This window comes from Rhinichthys klamathensis, unplaced genomic scaffold, assembly GCF_029890125.1.
Source record: "Rhinichthys klamathensis goyatoka isolate OS25496 unplaced genomic scaffold, OSU_Roscu_1.1 h1tg000423l_1, whole genome shotgun sequence".
Classification (NCBI taxonomy): domain Eukaryota; kingdom Metazoa; phylum Chordata; class Actinopteri; order Cypriniformes; family Leuciscidae; genus Rhinichthys; species Rhinichthys klamathensis.
Genome location: NW_026606921.1, coordinates 229,620 through 251,510, shown reverse-complemented (window position 1 = coordinate 251,510; position 21,891 = coordinate 229,620). Strand labels below are relative to the sequence as shown.

General features: G+C 36.1%; 2 protein-coding genes across 2 annotated transcripts; both read left to right on the top strand.

The window, feature by feature from the left end:
- The first annotated feature begins 9,233 nt into the window (after positions 1-9,233).
- LOC130070998 (erythroblast NAD(P)(+)--arginine ADP-ribosyltransferase-like) lies at positions 9,234-10,372 on the top strand. The gene is made up of 2 exons (XM_056235602.1): positions 9,234-9,281; positions 9,358-10,372. The coding sequence occupies exons 1-2, from the start codon at positions 9,234-9,236 to the stop codon at positions 10,105-10,107; spliced, it is 798 nt and encodes a 265-aa protein (XP_056091577.1). The 3' UTR covers positions 10,108-10,372.
- A 10,146-nt stretch (positions 10,373-20,518) lies between these two features.
- On the top strand, positions 20,519-21,525 carry LOC130071001 (T-cell ecto-ADP-ribosyltransferase 2-like). The gene is made up of 2 exons (XM_056235604.1): positions 20,519-20,662; positions 20,739-21,525. Exons 1-2 carry the CDS (start codon positions 20,615-20,617, stop codon positions 21,468-21,470), a joined length of 780 nt encoding a protein of 259 aa, XP_056091579.1. The 5' UTR covers positions 20,519-20,614; the 3' UTR covers positions 21,471-21,525.
- The last annotated feature ends 366 nt before the right edge of the window (positions 21,526-21,891 follow it).

Sequence of the window (21,891 nt, the reverse complement as noted above, 5' to 3'; positions counted from 1 at the left end):
GTTTGGTCTCGATAAACTCCAATCTTCGTTCCCCATTTGTTAATTGACATTACATTTTGCTAAACTTTGTGACACATTAGTATTATAAGAATTGTGAAGATTCTTCTCTTAAACACCCAATGAAACTAGTGATTTAAATGCCTGGTTATAACACAAAGGGCCATAAAACCTCCCTCCCAAGGGACAGCTCCTGATTGGACCCTCTTCCAAAAGAAGGCGGAAACGTCAGGTCTTCAAAAGGACAAACCGCAGGCTAAAGCCCTCTCTTACTCCGCTGGTCTTCTCGTCTGCTGAACAATGTAGTCGTTGACTCGATTTCCCCTCGGGAAATCCCTTTTTGCTCTTTTGTTTCGTCTAAAAGTTTCGTCTTTTTCTTAAGTGTCCTACCAAGTTCACCTCCCAGGAAAGGAAGCGAACTTAGCCGAACTATTTCCTTTGGTAATGTTACCTCCAAGACTTTAAACCTCTGTTCAACACGCGCGCCAAGCAGCACCACGTGACGCTTCCACACGAAGCACTCCGTTCACGCATGCGGCCAGACAAGGCCGTACAGGAATGCCTCGACACAGAGAGACCATAACATAACTTGTGCAAGTATAATCTCTTTATAGAGCTTCTAAGAAGCTTTAAGATGATGTTTCGTGTTGTAATCGGAGAGGTGAATGTCTTAGGAGCAATCCTGCCAATGTTCTCTCTTTCCTCCCTTTCTCTCTCTCTCTCCCTCCCTCTCTTACTCGCTCACGCGTGTAAGTTATCCATTGTCCAAACTTTACGCATTTCTCGTTCATTGATGTCTTATTGTATTGTTCGTTGATGTCTTATTGTATTGTTCATTGATGTCTATGTGTTTGTAAATACATATATCCCGTGTAACCGTAGTAAATACATAAGTAGTCATGCCTCTATTAAATTAATTATATATTCATTTGATTGATGTGGTGTCTCTTTGCTCAATTTCAAGTCCCTTAAGTGCAGAAGGTCTTATGCTACATGCTTACTAAAATTAAAAATACCTTAAAGAGTATGCTGTGTTTATAGGGCGGGAAACCCAATTCTTCTGGCCAGAGAATTGCGTTTCCTGAAATCCTATAAAGTAAGATGATATTGTGGATCCCACAAATATTATCCTGACAATTGAGCTAATTCATTTTACCTGTTTTGTGAAACGTGGTCCGTGTAATTAATTGCAATCAACTTGTGGTTAATTTCAAGGAGTCACATGCATGCAGGTAAAATGACAGATCCTCCCTTATCGGGAGATTTATTAACATGTAAGACTGATCTAATCCAAACATGTATGAATAATTATTAATTACCAATTATTAATTATGATATGCAAATTCCCCACGGATTAGATCCGCCCTGAATCCTTACATAATGCTACTATAATCACAGTAGCACTGCTGTATAAATACAGTTCTTTATTGTAAAAAAAATTCACTGTAAACAGTAAAAATCCTGTATATTACTTGCTGTAAATTGACTGCAATTAGTTGCCAGGAAGTTCCTGTAAAATTACAATAAATTGTTAACAGTGTGCATTGCCCCTGTTTCTGGTTGTTGTTCAGACTAATGTTGGCTACAAACCGGTTGCTGAGTTTATATGTGAAAACAAGACAACTACAGCGATAGCTGAAGCTCTTAACATCCTGAAACAGTGGAACCTGCATTGGGAGCCAAAGTACTTCATGCTTGATTATTCACAACAGGAATATCAAGCTCTGGACCATACATTTCCAAATGCACAGAAGTATTTATGCTCATTCCATCGTGAGCAAGCTTGGATACGATGGACAAGACAAGGTACAGTCCAGCTGAAGTGAATTATTATTATCATTATTATTTTTTTATACCAGAATTCCATTATACTCTTTGGTTTTCGTTATTATCCTGGATATGTGATAATGTATATATTTTTTTTACCTTATTTATTTTATTTATTTATTATTATTATTTTTATTATTTTACTTTTCATTAGTAAACCAATACATCCTTGTGTCCCCCCCCCCCCCCCCCCCAAAACCTGGGCGACTCTAAAACTGCAAAAAAATCAAAGCCAAAAATCTGAACAAGTTGTGTTTCAAATTTTAGGTTGATATCTCAAAAAATTAGCTTTCAGTAAGATTTTGTTTGTACGCAGTACCAAACTTTTTCACTAGATGACAACCAGACTCCATTACTGCCCATATAAGGGCGCCTCCATTTCCATATGTGTTTTGAGTGATCTGAACCATTATTTCCACAATTTTCATACAATTTATGAAGTAGACATCCTATTCAGAAGTAATATGAGAAGTTTGGCAGATTTTGATATGAATTCAACCTCTAAGGAACACATAAAAAGAACACGCATGTGCGTTAGGGACCGTTCGGAATTTATGGAAAGGGCCACCGGAGGAAAATAGGGGAGGGTCATGTATTTTTATTCTTTGTTGAGGGGAGGGTCATCCAACTTTTTTTAGTCTATAGGGGAGGGTCACCCAACTTTTGTATTCATCAAAACAGCTAAATTTCAAAGTGGCTTGTTTGGTGCATATTTCTTTCCATGTAGCTACAGCTCTCTCTGTCTCGGCCCCCCATCGCTATCAGATGGGTCTGACCCAACAAAAATCCAGTTTGGCGCTGTCTGACAGTGCGCGCGCGCTTCAGTAGGCTACGCGCTCAGAAAAAGTGCATTAGAACAGAACGCCAATTAAATGTTTACCCGGCAAAGCTTTAAAGCACGAGCAAATAATGAACTTTTGGGATTGCGAATAAGTGCAGTGTCCTGTGAGTGCTAGTCTACCGCTGCATTAACATGTGATGTGAATGTACGTCGAGTTTTTGGGACTGAGGCGCCAGAACTGCAGCTGATGTGCGCTGTAGCACGATACTAGTTTAGTTTCCATTCTTATTGTGTTTCCACAACAATGTTAGTGAGCAAATCTACTGAAATTGCCACAATAAAAGTGGAGTGTGATGTGTTGGACATAGGGCCAGGCACGGCGTTATGGGTTATTCGTTTTTATAGGCCCGCACTTTTCAACAGGCCCACCCAAAACTTTTCTTCAAAAATGTTTTGTCAAGAATTATAACAATAAGCTCATAATTTGTGCTAAAATAGTCAAAATGTTTAGTTTTAAAAACAACTTTAAAAAGCTGGTTATGTCTATTTTGATGTTTCTGCGCAAGTTCAGCAGACAGTGTTCGGATTTGTTCCGATCAGAGCATGTGAGCGGAGAGCGCATTTCTGAATATTCCGCTCTGTTCGCTCATTCCGCAGGGTCGCTCGCTCAACCCAGTGGCCTGCTGGTTCGAACTTCGAATATATGTGGAATACGGCCTACGACTATTTTTTTTTCCCCTAGTCGACTAGTTGTTCATTTGTCCATTAGTGGGCAATCGCCCCTTTATATTAATTTAATTAGGCTACTTAAAAAGGGCAGGCTATATAGCCTAGGCTACTAAGCTTGTTTCCGCCATATAAAACATTTTAAAAGATAATTGCGACTTTATCTCACAATTGTGAGTTTACATCTCACAATGTGAGATGTATCTCGAGTTTCACAATGAGTTTACATCTCACAATTCTGACTTTATTTCTCAGAATTGCGTGAAATAAAGCCGCGATTGCGTGTTATAAAGTCAGAATTGCGTGAAATAAAGTCGCAATTGCTTCTTCTTTTTTTTCTTTTTTTTACCCCAGAATAGTTTATATCTCACAATTCAATTCTGACTTTGGAACACGCAATTGCGACTTTATATCATGCAATTCTGCCTTTATATCTCCCAATTGCGTATTATAAAGTCAGAATTGCGAGATATAAACATGCAATTCTGTGAAAAAAAGTCAGAATTTCAAGCTATATTTCTCGCACTTTATATCATGCAATTTTGACTTAATAACATACAGTTGCGACTTTAGGCCTATATCAGACAATTTTGACTTTATAGCTAACCTGCGATTGCCACTTTAGATCACGTAATTCTGAGATAAAAAGTCAGAATTGTGAGATTAAAAAATCGCAATTACATGTTTTATTTTTCACTCTGTGGCGGAAACATGCTCCAGTTGTCGTGCAATGCAAGTGATCGTGCCGGCGCCTTATTACATTGTCTGCTATATATTTGCTTCTTATTTATTAAATACAGGCATTTGGTTGATAAAACATTGATCAAAATTAAGATACAATTTATACAAAACGAAAATCTTTAAAAAAATGTCTTTCTACAAAACTCAAGTGGTCAAAATAATGTTTTACCCACTCCATGTCTCCAGAAATATTTCAGCGCTTATCATTAGCTTTTGAAAGTGTGAAAATAATTTCCAGTAAAGGACAATGTTGCAACAGTCGTTGTTTAGGTACCTTAAACGCGCACATACAGTCTCTGAGTCATCGCTGCAACCAGGAGATGAAGGAGAGTTGAGATCCACATCACCTAGCACATCTTCGTCTCTGCCACCCGCTATAGTGCGACTATCGCAGCTAGCGCGACCAGCGCCGTTGCTAGGAGGGCGCCAGCGCCTCTGCCTATCCCATGAGTCCTAATAAATGCAATTTCAACTATTTCTGAAGTGCTTCTTTTATAAAGAACACCGCTTTTTCTTTTATCGGGAAACGCAGCCCAAGTATGATGCGTAATGGAGATTCCAAAAGCGCTCTTCTTTTGGTCAGAACCAAGGAGAGCGATCGCGAGGTCCGTCCTGACTCCATATGCACCGAAACTTTTTAACAATGCAACAAAATATTTAAAGAGCATCAAGCTATTAAAATCTATATTATGTATAGCCTAGGTAGCCTACAGATATATTAGTCAGTAATTTTTATTAGGTTAAACAGTGATTGGATAACGTTTTTAATTTAAGGCCCACCCACAATTGGTCTGGCCCATCCAAACCTGGAATCCTGGCGCCGTGCCTGCATAGGGCTACCACATTTTTAAATTACTATTCGTATTATTTGAAGTTAACATAATAAAATACGTAGACCTACACCAAAAAAACTTGTTGAGGATAAATTCTTTAAAATTGGGCAATTCCAGCGTTGTGGACGTGACATTTGCAGTCAAAACTTGAAATATAAATTCTCAGAAAATGCATTTAATACTGTAACGTCTGTTTATATATTCATACTCCCTTAAGGCGGGCTTACACGGTGCGATTTTTTTGCTGTTTTACGAGCTCGCAGATGATTTTTTTCACTCTGGAGAAATCGCGTGGAAATCAGTTGTGCTCGCATGTTGGCCTCGTGTGTGCTAGGAAGATACGAGCCGAGCCGAACCTCTCGACCTCACGATAATTTTTAAACATGTCTAAAAAGTTCAGGAGAAGTAGGCTTGAATTCGTGAGGTGTGTGCGCTGTGCAGTTGAATGTGAATCTGAATTTGACCAATCAGGAGCTGAAGAAATCCACAGAAGAAAGACGAAAATGGCAGCGCGCGAATTTGGACTATTGAAAGGGAACCCTACTACTTTATTATGATTTTAGTATCATATTGATTAATAAATGCACGCACAATTATCAGTGAACTTGATAAATGTTGCAGATATGTTTTACTATGCACAAACAAATGCCTTTCAACTTGTGTGCAAAATTCTGAATTAAATGAATGTGCAGCAATATGTACAAATAGAGTCTGTAGCCTATGTGTTGTAGCCATAATAAGCGCATTTAGTTTCATATTTATTATAATGTTTTTTTTCATCTATGTTTATTATGAAAAGTATAGCCTATACGCAATATATCGGGAGACATGGCCAGATATGATTTTGACCACCTCATTAAGTGTTGTTTTGTAGAAAGCCTTTCTTTAAAGTGAAATTCGTTTTGTATAAATTGTATCTTAATTTTAATCAATTTTTCATCAACCAATTACCTGGATTGAATTAGCCTAATAAGAAGCAAATATAGCTGGATTTACAAATGCACATCTTCATTGTTGCATGCAGCACACATATGTCGAAATAAGACATAACCACAACAATCATCGAATTGTCCTGGTTTGAGACTGTTAATAACACAAAATATTATTTTTATTTTTTTCATGTTCGCATTTATGAGGGAATTTTTTTTTTACTGACGTGACAGTTCTCCGTTACGGACATGACCGCTCTGAAAGTGACTTTAAAACTTTTACAGATAAATATATAGAAAGCTTGACATGTCTACTTTTTAACAGAATAATTCAAAACGAAAGAAAACAGACTACAGACTCTGCTTCTGTAATCCGTAAATGTGCATTTCTCTCTGGCGCGTTCACTACTGCGAAGATCGCGAGTCAGCATCATCACCTTTATATTTGCAGCCACACTGACAAAGACTTGTTTATTAATAAACAATTAAAATGTCCCCTTGAAATTATTCATAATCATCACTTTTGCCGGTTCTTTGTGGCAGCTTTAAGATACTGTATTGGCAGCGCCACCCTTACATTTTACGTACATGAACGCGTCACCACGGCATCAGCACCGAAAACATGATTTTTTTAAAAATTATTTTTATTTTTTTCAAATCAAAAATCGTGATACGAACCGAATTGTAGGTTTGGTCTATCGTTACAGCCGCAAGATGAGAAAGCAGGAGTTTAGTCGTGTATCGTGGAATGGCTATCTGAACATCTATGCCAAAACCAGTACAAAAGTAATTAATAAATTATCGGGGAGGGTCATGCCTTTTTTCACAATCATTTTGGAGGGTCATAGAAAAAATTATTGCTGGCGAAGGGAGGGTCAAGTCTTTTTTGACTACAGATCTCAAATCTCCTCCGGTGGCCCCTTAAATAAAAAACGAACAGTCCCTTATAGCTTCCTGCAACAAATGGTGAATCTATCATTTTTTTTCTTTATATTTAAAAAAAAAAAATCAGACCTTTTTTTCTAAAATAATTGAATGGATGCTATCTTTTGAACTCTTGGCATGAAAACAAACTGAGGTTTCTACCCTTCCTTCATGATTTTTCATGTTCATCACTATTTCAAAATAAAGGTCTAAACACGCCTTAGGAGTATGAAAATATTCTTGTTGCAAATTGATAAATTACGGCTCCTCTGTAATTTATTTTGAAAATCAATCACCAAATATGGAAACTAGAGATTGTAAGCTTTCAAATGATATATAGTTTGTCAAGATTAGTTTAGGTTTAGTATAGGATATTACTGTTTTAAAAATGTAATGGATTTGGGCCCACCGGTGGGCCGGTGACACTTAAGGGGTTAAATTTCCATTTCAGTTTTTCAAAAACATATTTCAAAATATTTTCAATAATGTATTACATTGTTTTCTTAGTTTCATTTATTTACATTTAATTTGTACTGTAAATTAGTCATCTGAAACATTCCTATATAAGTTTTTTGAGGAAAAAATTTCTGGATTTTTCTCCACACAATGGGCTTCAACGGTAACCAAATTGTTGTAAGTCCAAATCAATGCAGTTTCAAAGGGCTTTGAAGTGCTTCAAATGGCTCTGCACGATCCCAGCTGAGGGATAATTCATTTATTTTCCACTGAAGAAAGAAAGACATGAACATCTGATTTGTGGATATTCCAATCACGTCTGCAGAACTGAAAGAAATAGAAATCTTTCTTAACTGGCATTAATAATGATACAAAAGGCTCTCTTAAAATGTCTCTTAAAAAATCTTTTACATTTTTTTTTTAACAATGTCATTGAAATGATGTGTTGAATCTGGTCAAACGTGATACTATGAGCTGTTTTCTATGCATTTTATATAAGGTTTGCAATTGTGCAACTATTAACCATAACCCTAACCCTAACATCCAAAACAGTTTAGAACACAGTTTTTCCCCCTAGCCATATACATTAAATAAGCATAAAAAATTAAAAATATGTAATTGCAATACAGCCCTGAGTGCACTTGTACAGTTTGGTCACAGCACCGCCGACTGGTCAAAATGTCTGCTGATATGGCATAATACCCTGTAGTGGCTTTCCTATAAGCCAGGGAAAGCTGATAAGATGTTCTTCACGCATAGTTTGGAATCACAATGTCCACAGAAAGATATCCATTTCAAAATGCTTTGTTGTCCATTTATAGAATGTCTTACACAGTTTAAAAGCATTGGTTCTATGGTAAGAAAACCATAAAAATGGCATGCTCTACAATGAAAGAGCTGCTGTAATCCATAAGGTAAACTTAACTCAGAAATTATGCTCTCAATGAGTTCAGTGATTCAGGTCAAATAATGATTATGTTAAAACACAACCAACACCATCAGATCACCTTTTTTCTTTGTTCATCTGGCTGTTATAAATCGGGTACAGCAGCCAAACAAAATCTAAAGTTAATGATTTGAAGGTCAAGAGCCCAACTAAAACCAGCACTGATCACCATAATGGTGACTTAAAAATTCCGTTTTTCTCCTTCAGTGATTCTGCTTGTGAACATCAGGTGTCTTCAATAATGCTCAATTATCACTCAATTATTCACTTAATTATCTCATTAACTTTAACACTGCTTCAGTGTTCATTTAAGACTCTGCTTAGAGTTTATATAATTCACACTCTCAGGGTTAATTTAACACTCTAAGTGTTAATTTAACACTCTAAGTGTTAATTTAACACTGGAGATTTTACTGTGTACACCTTTTAAATCACAATAATTTAATTTATATTTATTTTGTTTGTAGTTACTGCATCCTTAACTTTCATAGAGTCAGATCTGCTCAAAGTGATATGGAGTGTCAAGCTTTATTTGCACGTCTGCAGGAACTCAGTTTGTCCAGTGTAAAACCACACAGACTTCACATGTGCTGCATCATGATGAGCTCAACAGTTTACATTTTACATATCACAATCCTACATCAGCTGTTAAATCCCACAACATGCACATTATCAGTGATATAAAAAAGCCACCTTCCTCATCTCTTTCAAACGCCGTTGTCGTCTGGCTGTGAGTGACTGACTTTTCTGATCTTCTCCTCTCATCATTGAGCTCCTGAAAAATAAAGATAAACAGACAAGAATATTCTCAGGTAAATTTAGAAGTAAAGTAAAAGGTCAACATATCGATATAGATCACAGGTTTAATCGCATATTAGACGTTTTTTCAATCCAACAGAAAATACAAACAAATTTAAATATTTTTGGTATACAATTTAACCGTGAGGCATACAGTACTGTTATTGCAGTCATAGATGTAATATTTGTGAGATGCTGAGGTGTTTCTGGATGTCTTTCAGCATCTGTTCTTCACTAGATCTACTAGATCATCTGAGGGATTTGACTGAATCAAGATGCTGATCATTGAAGCTCTTCTTCTCATTTTAGCTGCTCTAGGACAGGTAAGCTTGTGTTCTAGTATGAATATTACAGACATGAATACTGATGATGTGATCATTATGATTTCTGTTGCTGCAGGATCACAGCGCTGCTGCTGCTGAAGGAAAGATATATCCATTGGATATGGCACCGAATTCTGTTGATGATCAATATGACGGTTGTAGAGAGAAAATGGCAGACCTGGTGAAGACAAAATATCTGAAGGAGGAAATCAATAAGTCTTCTGAATTTAATGATACTTGGCACGACGGTGAAATTAACGCCAAGAACCCACAGGATAATTTGGAACAGAATCATTCAGTCGCTATTTATGTGTACTCTAACAACAATTCTAATGTATTTCGTAAATTCAATAATGCTGTCCGTAGTGAGAAACAAAAATACAAAGATGGGACATTCACATGGTATTCACTTCACTTTCTGGTAACAGATGCAATACAGATTCTGAAGAAAAGACAAAGCAAATGCTATTCAACTTATCGCGGCACTACAGCTGAGTTTGACACGGATGTTCTGAACAAAGAGGTTCGTTTCGGCTCATTTACATCCTCCTCTCTTGATCGTAAGGTAGCAAATGATTTTGGACCGAAATCTTGTTTTGAAATCGAAACTTGTGAAGGTGCTGATGTGATCAAATACTCCAAATATCCTGACCAGAAAGAGGTGCTTATTCCCCCATATGAGAAGTTTAACGTCACTGCTGTCAAGACAAAAGGTCAGGAAGGTGCCTGGTGTGACATTGTGTTCAAGTTGAAAAGCACTGGGAAAATAAGTTACCTGAACTGTGGTGTTGATGCAAAACTGGTACAGGACAGGGCCAAACTTTAAATCTTCACTCATTGTGTCTCTTTAAGTCAGACGTTGCTTTCATTATAATGTTTGATGGCTTCATTAATTCTTAATTATAATCATCTTTACCATTTTTAAGTAAATCAATAATGAATTCTTCTGCTTTGTTATTGTTTGATCTTGTTTCCGTTTTCACATGTAACTCTGTGTGTTGTGCTAGGGGAAAGTGAATAGGCAAAAGCTTATTGGCAACATTTTAATTACATGTTAATACTATTGTACCAGCTCACATGGTTCCCTGTATTGTTTTGTTTTTTTTTCCCTTGAGAAAAATTAACATGTACTGTACATGATATATATTGAAATAAATCGATATTAAAATGAAACTGAATCGTAAGCTTATGAATCAAAATCAAATCAAATCCTGAAATTTGTGTCAATGCCCAGCCCTGATAAAAACACAGTACGCCTTCCATTGTAGCCTACCATGTAAACATTGTAATGTGTTGTCTGGAAGCATATAATAAAATTCTGTTCAGTTACCAAATGTTTTTACAAACACAATAGTTTTTGTGATGCAAGGTTTTTGTGTTTTGTTCTTTAAAAAACTCACTCACCCACCGCCCACAGGAATAATTCTTACTCTCAACTCAAAAGTTGGCAACCCAAGTATTTATTGGTTGAACTTCGTAGTACAACTTTGTTTCAAAACTTTGTTTTGTCTTGTCTGTCGGCGGCTTGTCAATGTCCTCTTTGCTCCACAATGTTTTTCACTACGTGAGAAAATGAATGTGGGGTGAGAACAGTGTCAATTGCATCAATTGAGTCTCAAGCTGAATTTGTGAGAGCTGGCATCCCTGCTTTCCTCAAGCTTACACAGTTTTGTGTGTGTGTGTGTGTGTGTGTGTGTGTGGGTGGGTGTGTCTGTTTCGTACGGAGCCGCTAAAGGGACCTTTGCAAAAATAAAAATATACAGACATTTTTTTATTCTTGCAAAGGTCCCTTTAGGGGCTCTGTAGTTTCTAAACAAAAACAGTAAAAGAAGAGAGGTGTTCAATCTCAAAGGGTTAAACTTAATATCATATGAGCTGATTCATTTCATATTCACTCACAACTGCAACACAATCTAGGATGCCTAAAAACTGTTTACAACCCTGAATTTGTTAGCATCAAAATCAAATTGACAAAATTCATTATTTGTCACAAAAGCAAAAAAATAATGTATCCAAACATGATCCTTCTGCAGGTTCTACTGTATATAATGTAGTTGTCCTTTGAATACAGCACCACCCACTGGTCAAAATGTATTCATCATATTTAAAAAAAAAAAAAAAAAAAACATTGTTAGAACATAATTTTGTTAGATGGGATTGCATCTGTAACTTTCAGAGTCAGAACTGCTCAACAACTGATATGGAGTAAAACACTTTTTTATTAATTTATGTTTTTACTTTTTAGCCAAGAACTTTGTCCAGTGAGAAACCATATACCTTCACAAGTTCTCCATTATGATGAGCTCAACAGTTTAGTTGGGCTGAATCATCCAGATCACACTTCAGCTGTTATACCTCAGAACACACACACACACACACACACGCGCGCACACACACACGCACACACACACACACACACGCGCACACACGCGCACACACGCGCACACACACACACGCGCACACACACACACACACACACACACACACACACGCGCGCACACACGCGCACACACACACACACACACACACACACACACACACACACACACACACACACACACACACACACACACAAGTGATACAAAAAGCAATCATCATCTTCGTTTGAAGAGCTGTTGTTGTCTGGCTGTAACAAATGACTTTTCTGATCTTCTTAATTCTTTCATAGTTGCTCCTGAGCTCCTGAAAACATATTAAAAAAACAGAATTTTACATACAAAAAAGACAATATATTTAGGAGGTAAAGCTTATTGTGCAATACTATGCACATTGCTAATTTCTCTCTCTCTCTTTTTTTTTTTTTTTTTTTTTTTTTTACATCAGATGCCCGTCCTGACACACATTTACACAACGTGCTCCTCCCGAACTTTGTTAATAAAACATCATTTTGTGAGACGCTGTTGTGTTTGGTTGTCTTTCAGCATCTGTTCTTCACTAGATCAAGATCATCTGAGGGATTTGACTGAATCAAGTAAACAGAGTTTGTTGTAACTTAATCAGAACTACTGACTCTATTCTTTCTGACTGCTGGTTTATACTTTCATCTCATACATTAAAAATCTGTTTCAAATTTTTTTTTTTTTCATATGCTAACATACAGGCTAGCAATTCACTAAAATGCTACTTTAAAAATATATATATACTTGTTCTTGTCTCGTTGCACAAACTTTCATTGTTGACTGATAGACTGATGTATTGATATACAGGGAGAATTTGTGCTTGTGTTTGTGAAACCACAAACACACCAGGCCTTCAGAGGTGTTTCATTTTCAGATGAGCTGAACACTTTCTTACAGCTAAACATGAGCTGGATGCATCCACATCACACTTCAGCTATATATAGATTAATCACAACAAGCTAAATATCTGATAATGAATATTTGCTCCATCGTAACACATTTCAATTTCAATAAGGATGTTTTGAACATATGCCTTTTTTCGTTTTCACTGCTCAACATCTTAGAGCAGAGATTTTTAAACGTTTGATGCCAATGAACCTTGAATATGCTAAACCCCCTTGTGATCGACCTAATAATCTTTCTCCCGGTTTATAAAACCTTAAAACCTACTTAAATATCCTAATTGAACTAAAGCCTAATCCTGGCTTAAAGGCTAAGCCCTGTCTGTGAAAACTGGCCTGTATTATAGATCTTAAAGGGATAGTTCACCCAAAAAATTTAAACCTGTCATTAATTACTCACCCTCATGTCGATCCAAACCTGATAAGAACTTCATTCATCTTCGGAACATAAATGAAGATCTTTTTGAGGAAACCTGAGAGCTTTCTGTCCCTCCATTGACAGCAATGCAACTGACACATTGAGGCTTTAAAAAGTTCATAAATAAATTGTAAATATAATCTGTATGAATTGAGCGCTTTAGTCCAAATTTTCTGAAGAGACATGATCGCTTTATATAATAAACGTCCAAGTTACTAATGTAACCCCTGTTCCCTGAAGGAGGAAACGGAGACGTTACATCAGTGAGATGTAAGAGACTCATTGGCTCTTGCAAAAGCTCAAACGTGCTGCGTAGCACATGAGAATTGAACCTCATTGAATTGAATTTTGAATTGAATTTTTGTTGAGGATAACCTCTTGAGATGAAACATCTCGTTTTCGAGACAAAGACAAAGATAATGCAGCACATATACATTCACTCACACTAAAGCTCTACCTCATCCCGCCTCGCCCGACCCACCAACTCCTTATTGGAAACAAATCCATGAGTAAAACATATTGCAGTATTAAGATGCATAACAACATTTAGCCCTGCACTGTAAAAAATATTTTAGCAATTTAGTTATTTCAACTTATTTTTTTGAGTAGAGATAACTAGATTGTCCAGACAACAAGAAATTTTAAGTTTTCTTGTTCTCAACTAGACTGAAAGTTGAATGAACAAGTCAGATTGTTATTTTAACTCAAAAATGTATGTTTAAACAACTGCACTAGCTTTTCTGTTGAATTAACAAATATAGTTGTTATTTTAACTTATAAATGTAAGTTGAAACAACTGCACTACAATTTCTGCAGGTTTTACTTCAATTATACTCTAATGCTTTGATATTAAACTAAACTTAATTTATCTATCTATCTTGCTGTCTGGTAGACTGTATGGTCTTAAAACCTAAACTTCAAGCTTTTAAAACCGCTTCAAAAATAAATCCTCAACTTCAACAATGTTTTTACAATATGAGCACAGATTCATTAAATTACACAAAAAAAAAAAATTCTAGCCGCTTTAGTTTTTATTCATGGTCAGATTTAATCCATAATGGGCGGATTTGAGCGATTCGTTAAAATGAACCGCTCAAGATGATTCGCTGAATCATTTTTTTCTCTGAGAATTTTCGAGAGAAGCCAGTGGAAACCGGATGATTTTCCATGTTGGACCTTACACGTGTCTTCAGAAGAAATAGACTGATACAGAGTAATTGTGACATTTTATATTGCGAGTTTTTAGTTCATAATAAGCGTTTATAGTCTTGTGTTAACAAATAATATCAAAATAAATCATACATTAAATTCATAAGTGCAAATGAACATTAGTAAAATTATTTTTTTCAGAATTATTCACAGCAAAAACTCCAGTGTTAAATGAACTCTCCTGGGAGTTTATATGGCTTGTTAAAGTTGGGAGTGTTAAAGTTAAAGAGCTAATTAAGTGATTCATTGAGTGATGATTGACCATTATTGAAGACACCTGATGTTAACAAGCAGATTCACCAAAGGAGAAAATCTATTTTTTAAGCCACCATTATGTTGATTAGTGTTTGCTTTAGTTGGTCTCGCCTTAAACTGTTAACATTATATTTTGTTTTGGCTGTTGTACTTGAGTTATAACTACCAGATGATCGAAGAGAAAAGATTATCTGACGGTGTTGGTTATGTTTTGACATAATCATCACTTGACTTGCATCACAAAACTCATTTAGAGCCTAATCTCTGACTTTAAATGTGTAATGTTGATTACAACATCACAGTGATTCTACAGTACAAGATCTAGAAATTTCTACACAATCCAAAGAATTTCTTAAAAGTTGTTTTAATAAAAAAAAAAAAAAAAGATTTTGTGCCTAAAAAAACTTCTTTTTTTTTAGGCACAGACATAAAGAATCAGTGTATTAATCTCAACAATGGTGACAAACAGAATATTTAATTAGGAAAAGGATATTACTAAGACATTTCAGATCATAATTTATTCATACCGCAATGCATGATGGGAGCCATGAGTGAGTTTTGATTGGTGGCACCCAAAATACACTGCAACATGCTTTATTATTGTCACCATTGTTGAGATTCACAGGCTGATTATTGATGTCAGTGTGTCTAAATAAAATGATTTTTCAGAGTGTTTTGATCAGAAAAACTTTTAAGAAATATTTTGGACTATATTGAAAATGCTGAAAAACGTTTGCTATACAATCACAAAAAATTCTCAAGTGATGATTATGTCAAAATATATCCGACACCATAGGAATCACCTTTTCTCTTTGATCATCTGCCAGTTATAACTCAGAAACAACTCCCAAATAAAATCTAATGTTATCAGTTTAAGGGCCACGAGCCCAACTAAGCAAACACTCATCACCATAATGGTGGCTTAAAATTCGATTTTCAAAAAACCACTTTAGTTGGCTGAACTTATTGGATGTAGTTTAGAAAACTTAACTTTAGTTGGCCGAACTTAGATTCAAAGTTTACTTAACTAAATTAAATCAGTTCATTGTACTTTATAATTTGTCAGGTAAACCTTTCCAAATTTGTCAGGTACACTTTTCGAAATAAGTTAGTTAAACTAAAAAAAAACCATGCAAAAAGATAACACAAAATAATGAGTTATGTCAACAAACATTTTTTTACAGTGTGGCTTACATACACATGTCTATACATACATATATACAAACATCATGTATACACGTGCCTACACCCATACTCGCATAAGTACACATAATAAAAAAAAAATAAAAAAAAATAAAAAAAATAAGTATCCCAGATATAAAGGGTAATATATAAACAAAAGTCCAGTCACGCATGAGGAAAACATTTACAGCAACAGTTTGCTTGCAAGTAAGTAAAGAGAGATATTTTGAAGGAACACAATGATGTGACAGATCTTAGAGACCCAGGCAGGCTATTCCAGTCTGGAGTAAGGGGAGGCTGCAGACCTGGAGCCGGCAGATATACGCCCCTGGCAGTTTTACGCCCCTGACAGTTTTACGCCCCTGTTGTTCCTGACGCGTCCAGTAGGGGGAGGCTGTACAGCGACACGAATTGAGTTATGTTAGTAAATATAATCTTCTTTCTTTTTTTTAAATTAAGAAATTTATTTATTTTGTGTTGCAAATGAAAGAATACAAGACATTAACAGTGAGAAAGAGAAAAAATAACAAAGGGGGACATCAAAAGAGATTGTGGCTACACAAATCAATTCAATTTTACATTTTGTCATAAAAAATTAAAGGTTTACAACAGACTCAATGATATTATTTATTTTAGAAACCTTTGAGTTTAAAGGTTTTGATATTTTCTTAAAAGAAGAAAAGGGGGACTTTATATCAGAGGAGAATATTCTTAAATCAGGATCATTGAATGGTTCTGTCTTTATGAAGATGAATCTTGCCCAGAAGACAAAGTAATAATACCGTATAATCAAGATTTTTATCGTTAGAATGAAAATCTGACAAAAAAATTATAGATTCTGTCATTTGTATGTTAAATAATCTGCTAAAGTTATTGTTGTTTAGCAATGATGCAACATTTAGCCTATTATTTATAAACGATTATTGGTATAGGTAGCCTAGATATCAATTCATTTCTATATCAATGGATGGGTCTATAATTTATTTCGAAAGACAAAAAGTTCTTGATGGTCAGGTTTATGTTCTATCTGGCTTAAACTTAGCTAACCACGTGTAGGTTTAGCTGCCCCTAGTCTTCTCACTTTAAAATTAATTTTCTTTTGTTGCCTGTCTTTAGCTTGCGTGAGATGGCCTCTTCTGGTAAGACCCTGTTTACTCCTTACATTAAAACATACTCCACATGGTTTCTGGGGCAACATTACAGTAGATATTGGAAATATATGAACTTGCTTTTTTACAGTCTATGGTGTGAACACACAAAAGACACATTTATAATAGGCATATTGTATACATGTATGTAAATCTCAAGTAAAGAGTTGAACTGCACACTCATTCAAATATTTTGATTATTTCCAACATCATTTCTTAAAATAGCTTACGGACTGAAATGTAGGGTATGTGCACTTAATGTGGGTTTTATCATACTCTGTCTTTACCAAATTCTTTTTAACTTGCATCTCATAAAGGTGTGTTTGCTTTAGCTATAAGAAAATGAAAATCTCTCTCTAAACTTAAACACCCATCTTTTTTTTACGACTTACAAAATAAACTTACAGAGACATACATGGACGTGGTTTTAATGTAATTTTCAATTTTCTCTGCACAGTCCATCATTGGTGGCCAAAAGAAATTAAAGTGGCTTGACACTTTTTTCACTATTGTTCCACCAACAATTATGCCGTTGTACATTGAAGATCAGGAGCAAATTGATGCAATCCACACACTGACATCAATTCTACACACACACACGATAAAATCACCATGGATGTCCTTTTAAAAAATAGTTAAAGAAGAGGGGCAAACCATAGGGGAGTCATGGAATTTTAGAAAAGGGATAAATTGTGTTTGTCTTCATAAAATGCTGTGTAGGACACTGTTTTGTAGCTGTATGACGACCAATAGAGAATAGTACAGCTAATCAAGGATCCATATGATTACACGGTACTGTATGTCTAATGGGCTAAATTTGGTTAATATCTAAATGTAACTATAAATTCACAACAACATATTTCACTCAGTCTTCCATATAACAACCTACGGTGAATAGGCCTATAACTGCAGTAGGTCATATACTTGTCATAACATAGTTGATCCAATTGTGTATTTTTAAATGTTCAATTCACAAAAACACATAGGCTTGTCTTCTGTAGGCTGAGTGAAGAGAGTTAAGCCCAACTGAATAGCTACAGACATTTTAATCCGTGCAGATCTACACTGTAACGTTTATATTTAAATGAACAAAACACACAAAAAATGTCTATGGACGGGTTATTAATGTGTAAGAGTCGATTTATATGTTATTTCGCAGTATATCCCCCTACTGGACGCATCAGGAACAACAGGGGCGTAAAACTGTCAGGGACGTAAAACTGCCAGGGGCGTATATCTGCCGGCTCCAGGTCTGCAGCCTCCCCATATAGCCAGTCTGAGGGGGCTTTGAATTTAAAGCTGAAGCTGAAACGTGTTGTGCAACACACGAGAATGAACCTCATTGGCTCTTGCTGAAGCTCAAACGTGCTGCATAACACGAGAATGAACCTCATTGGTTCTTGCAGAAGCTCAAACACGCTGCATAACACGAGAATGAACCTCATTCGTTCTTGCAGAAGCTCAAACATGCTGCATAACACATGAGAATTAACCTCATTGGTTCTTGCAGAAGCTCAAACACGCTGCATAACACGAGAATTAACCTCATTGGTTCTTGCAGAAGCTCAAACGCGCTGCGTAGCACATGAGAATTGAACCTCATTGGTTCTTGCAGAAGCTCAAACGCGCTGCATAACACGAGAATGAACCTCATTGGTTCTTGCTGAAGCTCAAACGTGCTGCGTAACACGAGAATGAACCTCATTGGTTCTTGCTGAAGCTCAAACGTGCTTCATATCACGAGAATGAACCTCATTGGTTCTTGCTGAAGCTCAAACGTGTTGCATAACACAAGAATGAACCTCATTGGTTCTTGCAAAAGCTCAAACGTGTTGCATAACACAAGAATGAACCTCATTGGCTCTTGCTGAAGCTCAAACGTGCTGCATAACACGAGAATGAACCTCATTGGCTCTTGCTGAAGCTCAAACGTGCTGCATAACACGAGAATGAACCTCATTGGTTCTTGCAGAAGCTCAAACGTGCTTCATATCACGAGAATGAACCTCATTGGTTCTTGCAGAAGCTCAAACGTGTTGCATAACACAAGAATGAACCTCATTGGCTCTTGCAGAAGCTCAAACGTGCTGTGTAACACATGACAATGAACCTCATTGGTTCTTGTGGTATCTCAAACGTGCTGCGTAACACGAGAATAAACCTCATTGGTTCATGCAGAAGCAGAAACTGAACACACATCTGTAAACTGTATCCAGTATAGACGGAGTCAGTGATTATAATGGGTTTATTTGCTTTTGACGTGACGCTCACATCCAGTGTAGGCAAACGTCAGCCGTAAAGCATCTAAACTCCAGTGGGCGGGGCCTGTGATGTGATGCTGTTAAACTATTCGTCGATGTCTTGCTCTGGAGGCAGTCATATGCAAATGTGTTTGCCCGTGTGTCGTCACAGATCCCGCAATATCAAAACGTGCCGTCTGTGGAGCTTGACTAAATAAATGCTTTAATGTTTAATGAGGAGGATATTTTAAGCTATAAAACTTGCAGATTGTTTTAATGGTCTTTGACCTCTTATGTCAATGTCAATGTCAAAAGATCAAGGCAAGTTGAATTGATCATTTCATGACCCCTTTAAATATCTCCAAAATATGTGTAAATGTATAAATTCTATTTAGAACAATTTCCTTTAATACAAAATGTGTTGCCATTTAGTGCACTGCTGAATGCAGTGCCATCAACTATAGACAAAAATGTAAATTGTTGTTTTATAATGCAAAAGTCATTATTCATTCCTTACCGATAGATAACACGAAACACACATCTGCATATCCAAACTGAATCACATACCTTGTTTCACTTTAACTCTGACAAAGCTTCAACACCATTCTCACGAAAACCCCATTGTACGTGTCATTGCCACAGCGAACAGAGAAACAAAACCACAAAAGTTTGGTTATCATCACACTATCAAAACCTACTGGAGGTGTCGTGTCTTTTCTTCTTAGCATGCAATTATGACAACTGACAACTTGAATTAAAATAAAACTGTTTGCTGAGGTTTTGAGCAGGGATTCAATTGTTTCTGCAGCACACATATTGAATCACATTCTTAGTTCCCTGCCCTGTTCCTCACAGCTCTTACTCTCTCCAAAGCATTATGGGAAGTGCATTTTTAAAGCTGAACAGACTAATATCAAGGCAGTTTACCCTGTTTGTGTAATTATTCAGCACTATTATGCACATTCAAAACTATTAATATTCTAAATTATTCACAACAAGGGTGCATGTCATGTGTTTGTCTCTGTAATTGCTGCAAGCAGCTGTACTTACTCTTCAGATCTTAATTTGTACATCAGTAGATGTATCTTAAAAAAAAACATTATTTAGTGTTGTCCTTAATATGAATGAACTGAATGATGCACATTTCCATGATCATAATCTGTTGTCAACCCTGCTTTCTGCTGGCACGGACATGACAGGAACGAGTTTGTCCTTTGTAAACCACACATACACCAGACCTTCACAGGTGTTGCATTATGGAGAGTTAAACTATTCACATGAACTGTTGCACAGTTGTTCAGTACTCAGCACAGACATTTTCAGCCATATAAAAAAGCCACCTTCCTCATCTCTTGGTTTAAAGAGTCGTTGTCGGATGGCTGAGCGACTGACTTTTCTGATCTTTTCCTCTCTTCATTGAGCTCCTAAAAAAATAGAAAATAAAATAGACCACAATATTCTCAGGTAATTTTAGGGGACATTTTGCCATTGGAGTATGGATTTAGTGAAACGCTGTTGTATTTCATCATCTGTTCTTCACTAGATCTACTAGATCATCTGAGGGATTTGACTGAATCAAGATGCTGCTGATCATTGAAGCTCTTCTCATTTTAGCAGCTCTAGGACAGGTAAGCTTGTGTTCTAGTATGAATATTACAGACATGAATACTGATGATGTGATCATTATGATTTCTGTTGCTGCAGGATCACAGCGCTGCTGCAGAACAGATATTTCCATTGGATATGGCACCGAATACAGTTGATGATCAATATGACGGTTGTAGAGAGAAAATGGCGAATCTGGTGAAGACTAAATATCTGGAGGACGAAATGTCTGACTCTGAATCTGAATTTACAATAGCTTGGAAATATGCTGAAAAGAAATACAAGCCACCAGGGGATAACTTGACAAAGAATCACTCAATTGCTATTTATGTGTACACAAGCTCCATTTTAAAGCTATATAAGCATTTCAATGATGCTGTTCGCAATGACAAGAAAAAATACAAAAACAAAACATTCGAATGGTATTCACTTCACTTTTTGTTAACAGACGCAATACAGATTCTGAAGAAAACACAAAAAGGATGCTATTCAACTTATCGTGGTACAAATGTTAAATTTAACAAGAAAGTTCTGAACAATGAGGTTCGTTTCGGCTCATTTTCTTCTTCCTCTTTGAATCGTAACAGAACAAGGTTTTTTGGAAATAAATCTTGTTTTGTAATCAAAACTTGTGAAGGTGCTGCTCTGACTAAATACTCTAAGCTTCCTCGTGAGAAAGAGGTGCTGATTCCTCCATATGAGAAGTTTAAAGTCACTGCTGTCAAGACAAGAAGAGATCAGAAAGATCTCTGGTGTGACACTGTGTTCACTTTAAAAAGCACTGGAGCAAGAAGTGACCTGAACTGTGCAGTGGCATTTAATAAACCATAACAAAGTACTACACTAATAGTACTATTCTAAATGTCATAATCATTTGTTAAAAAAAAAAAAAAGAGCGCATTGTCATCATCTTTCTTTAATTATTAAATTGTTTAAACTAATACTTTTTTAACTAACTGTGATTTTGTATATGTACATTTCTGAAATACATAACTTAGACAGTTACCTAAAAGATCACTCTAAATTGTAATGTGGACTCGTGCATTTTCTGTAAAGCTGCTTTGAAATGATGTGCATTGTGAAAAAAAGCACTATACAAATAAATGTGAATTGAATTGAATTACTATGAATCAATCATACTGAAAGTTCTGAACAAAGTGCTTTGAATTGATATGATTCAATCATCAGCTCCAACATCCCTTTGGTTTAGTTCATTAATACTTTGTCAGAAAACACAATTAACATAATTTCA

Bases quoted from the DNA above. Each gene is read 5' to 3' on its own strand.
- LOC130070998 (XM_056235602.1), top strand. From the start codon at position 9,234: ATGCTGATCATTGAAGCTCTTCTTCTCATTTTAGCTGCTCTAGGACAG. The intron at 9,282-9,357 runs GTAAGCTTGTGT...CTGTTGCTGCAG, and splicing joins TTTTAGCTGCTCTAGGACAG to GATCACAGCGCTGCTGCTGC.
- LOC130071001 (XM_056235604.1), top strand. From the start codon at position 20,615: ATGCTGCTGATCATTGAAGCTCTTCTCATTTTAGCAGCTCTAGGACAG. The intron at 20,663-20,738 runs GTAAGCTTGTGT...CTGTTGCTGCAG, and splicing joins TTTTAGCAGCTCTAGGACAG to GATCACAGCGCTGCTGCAGA.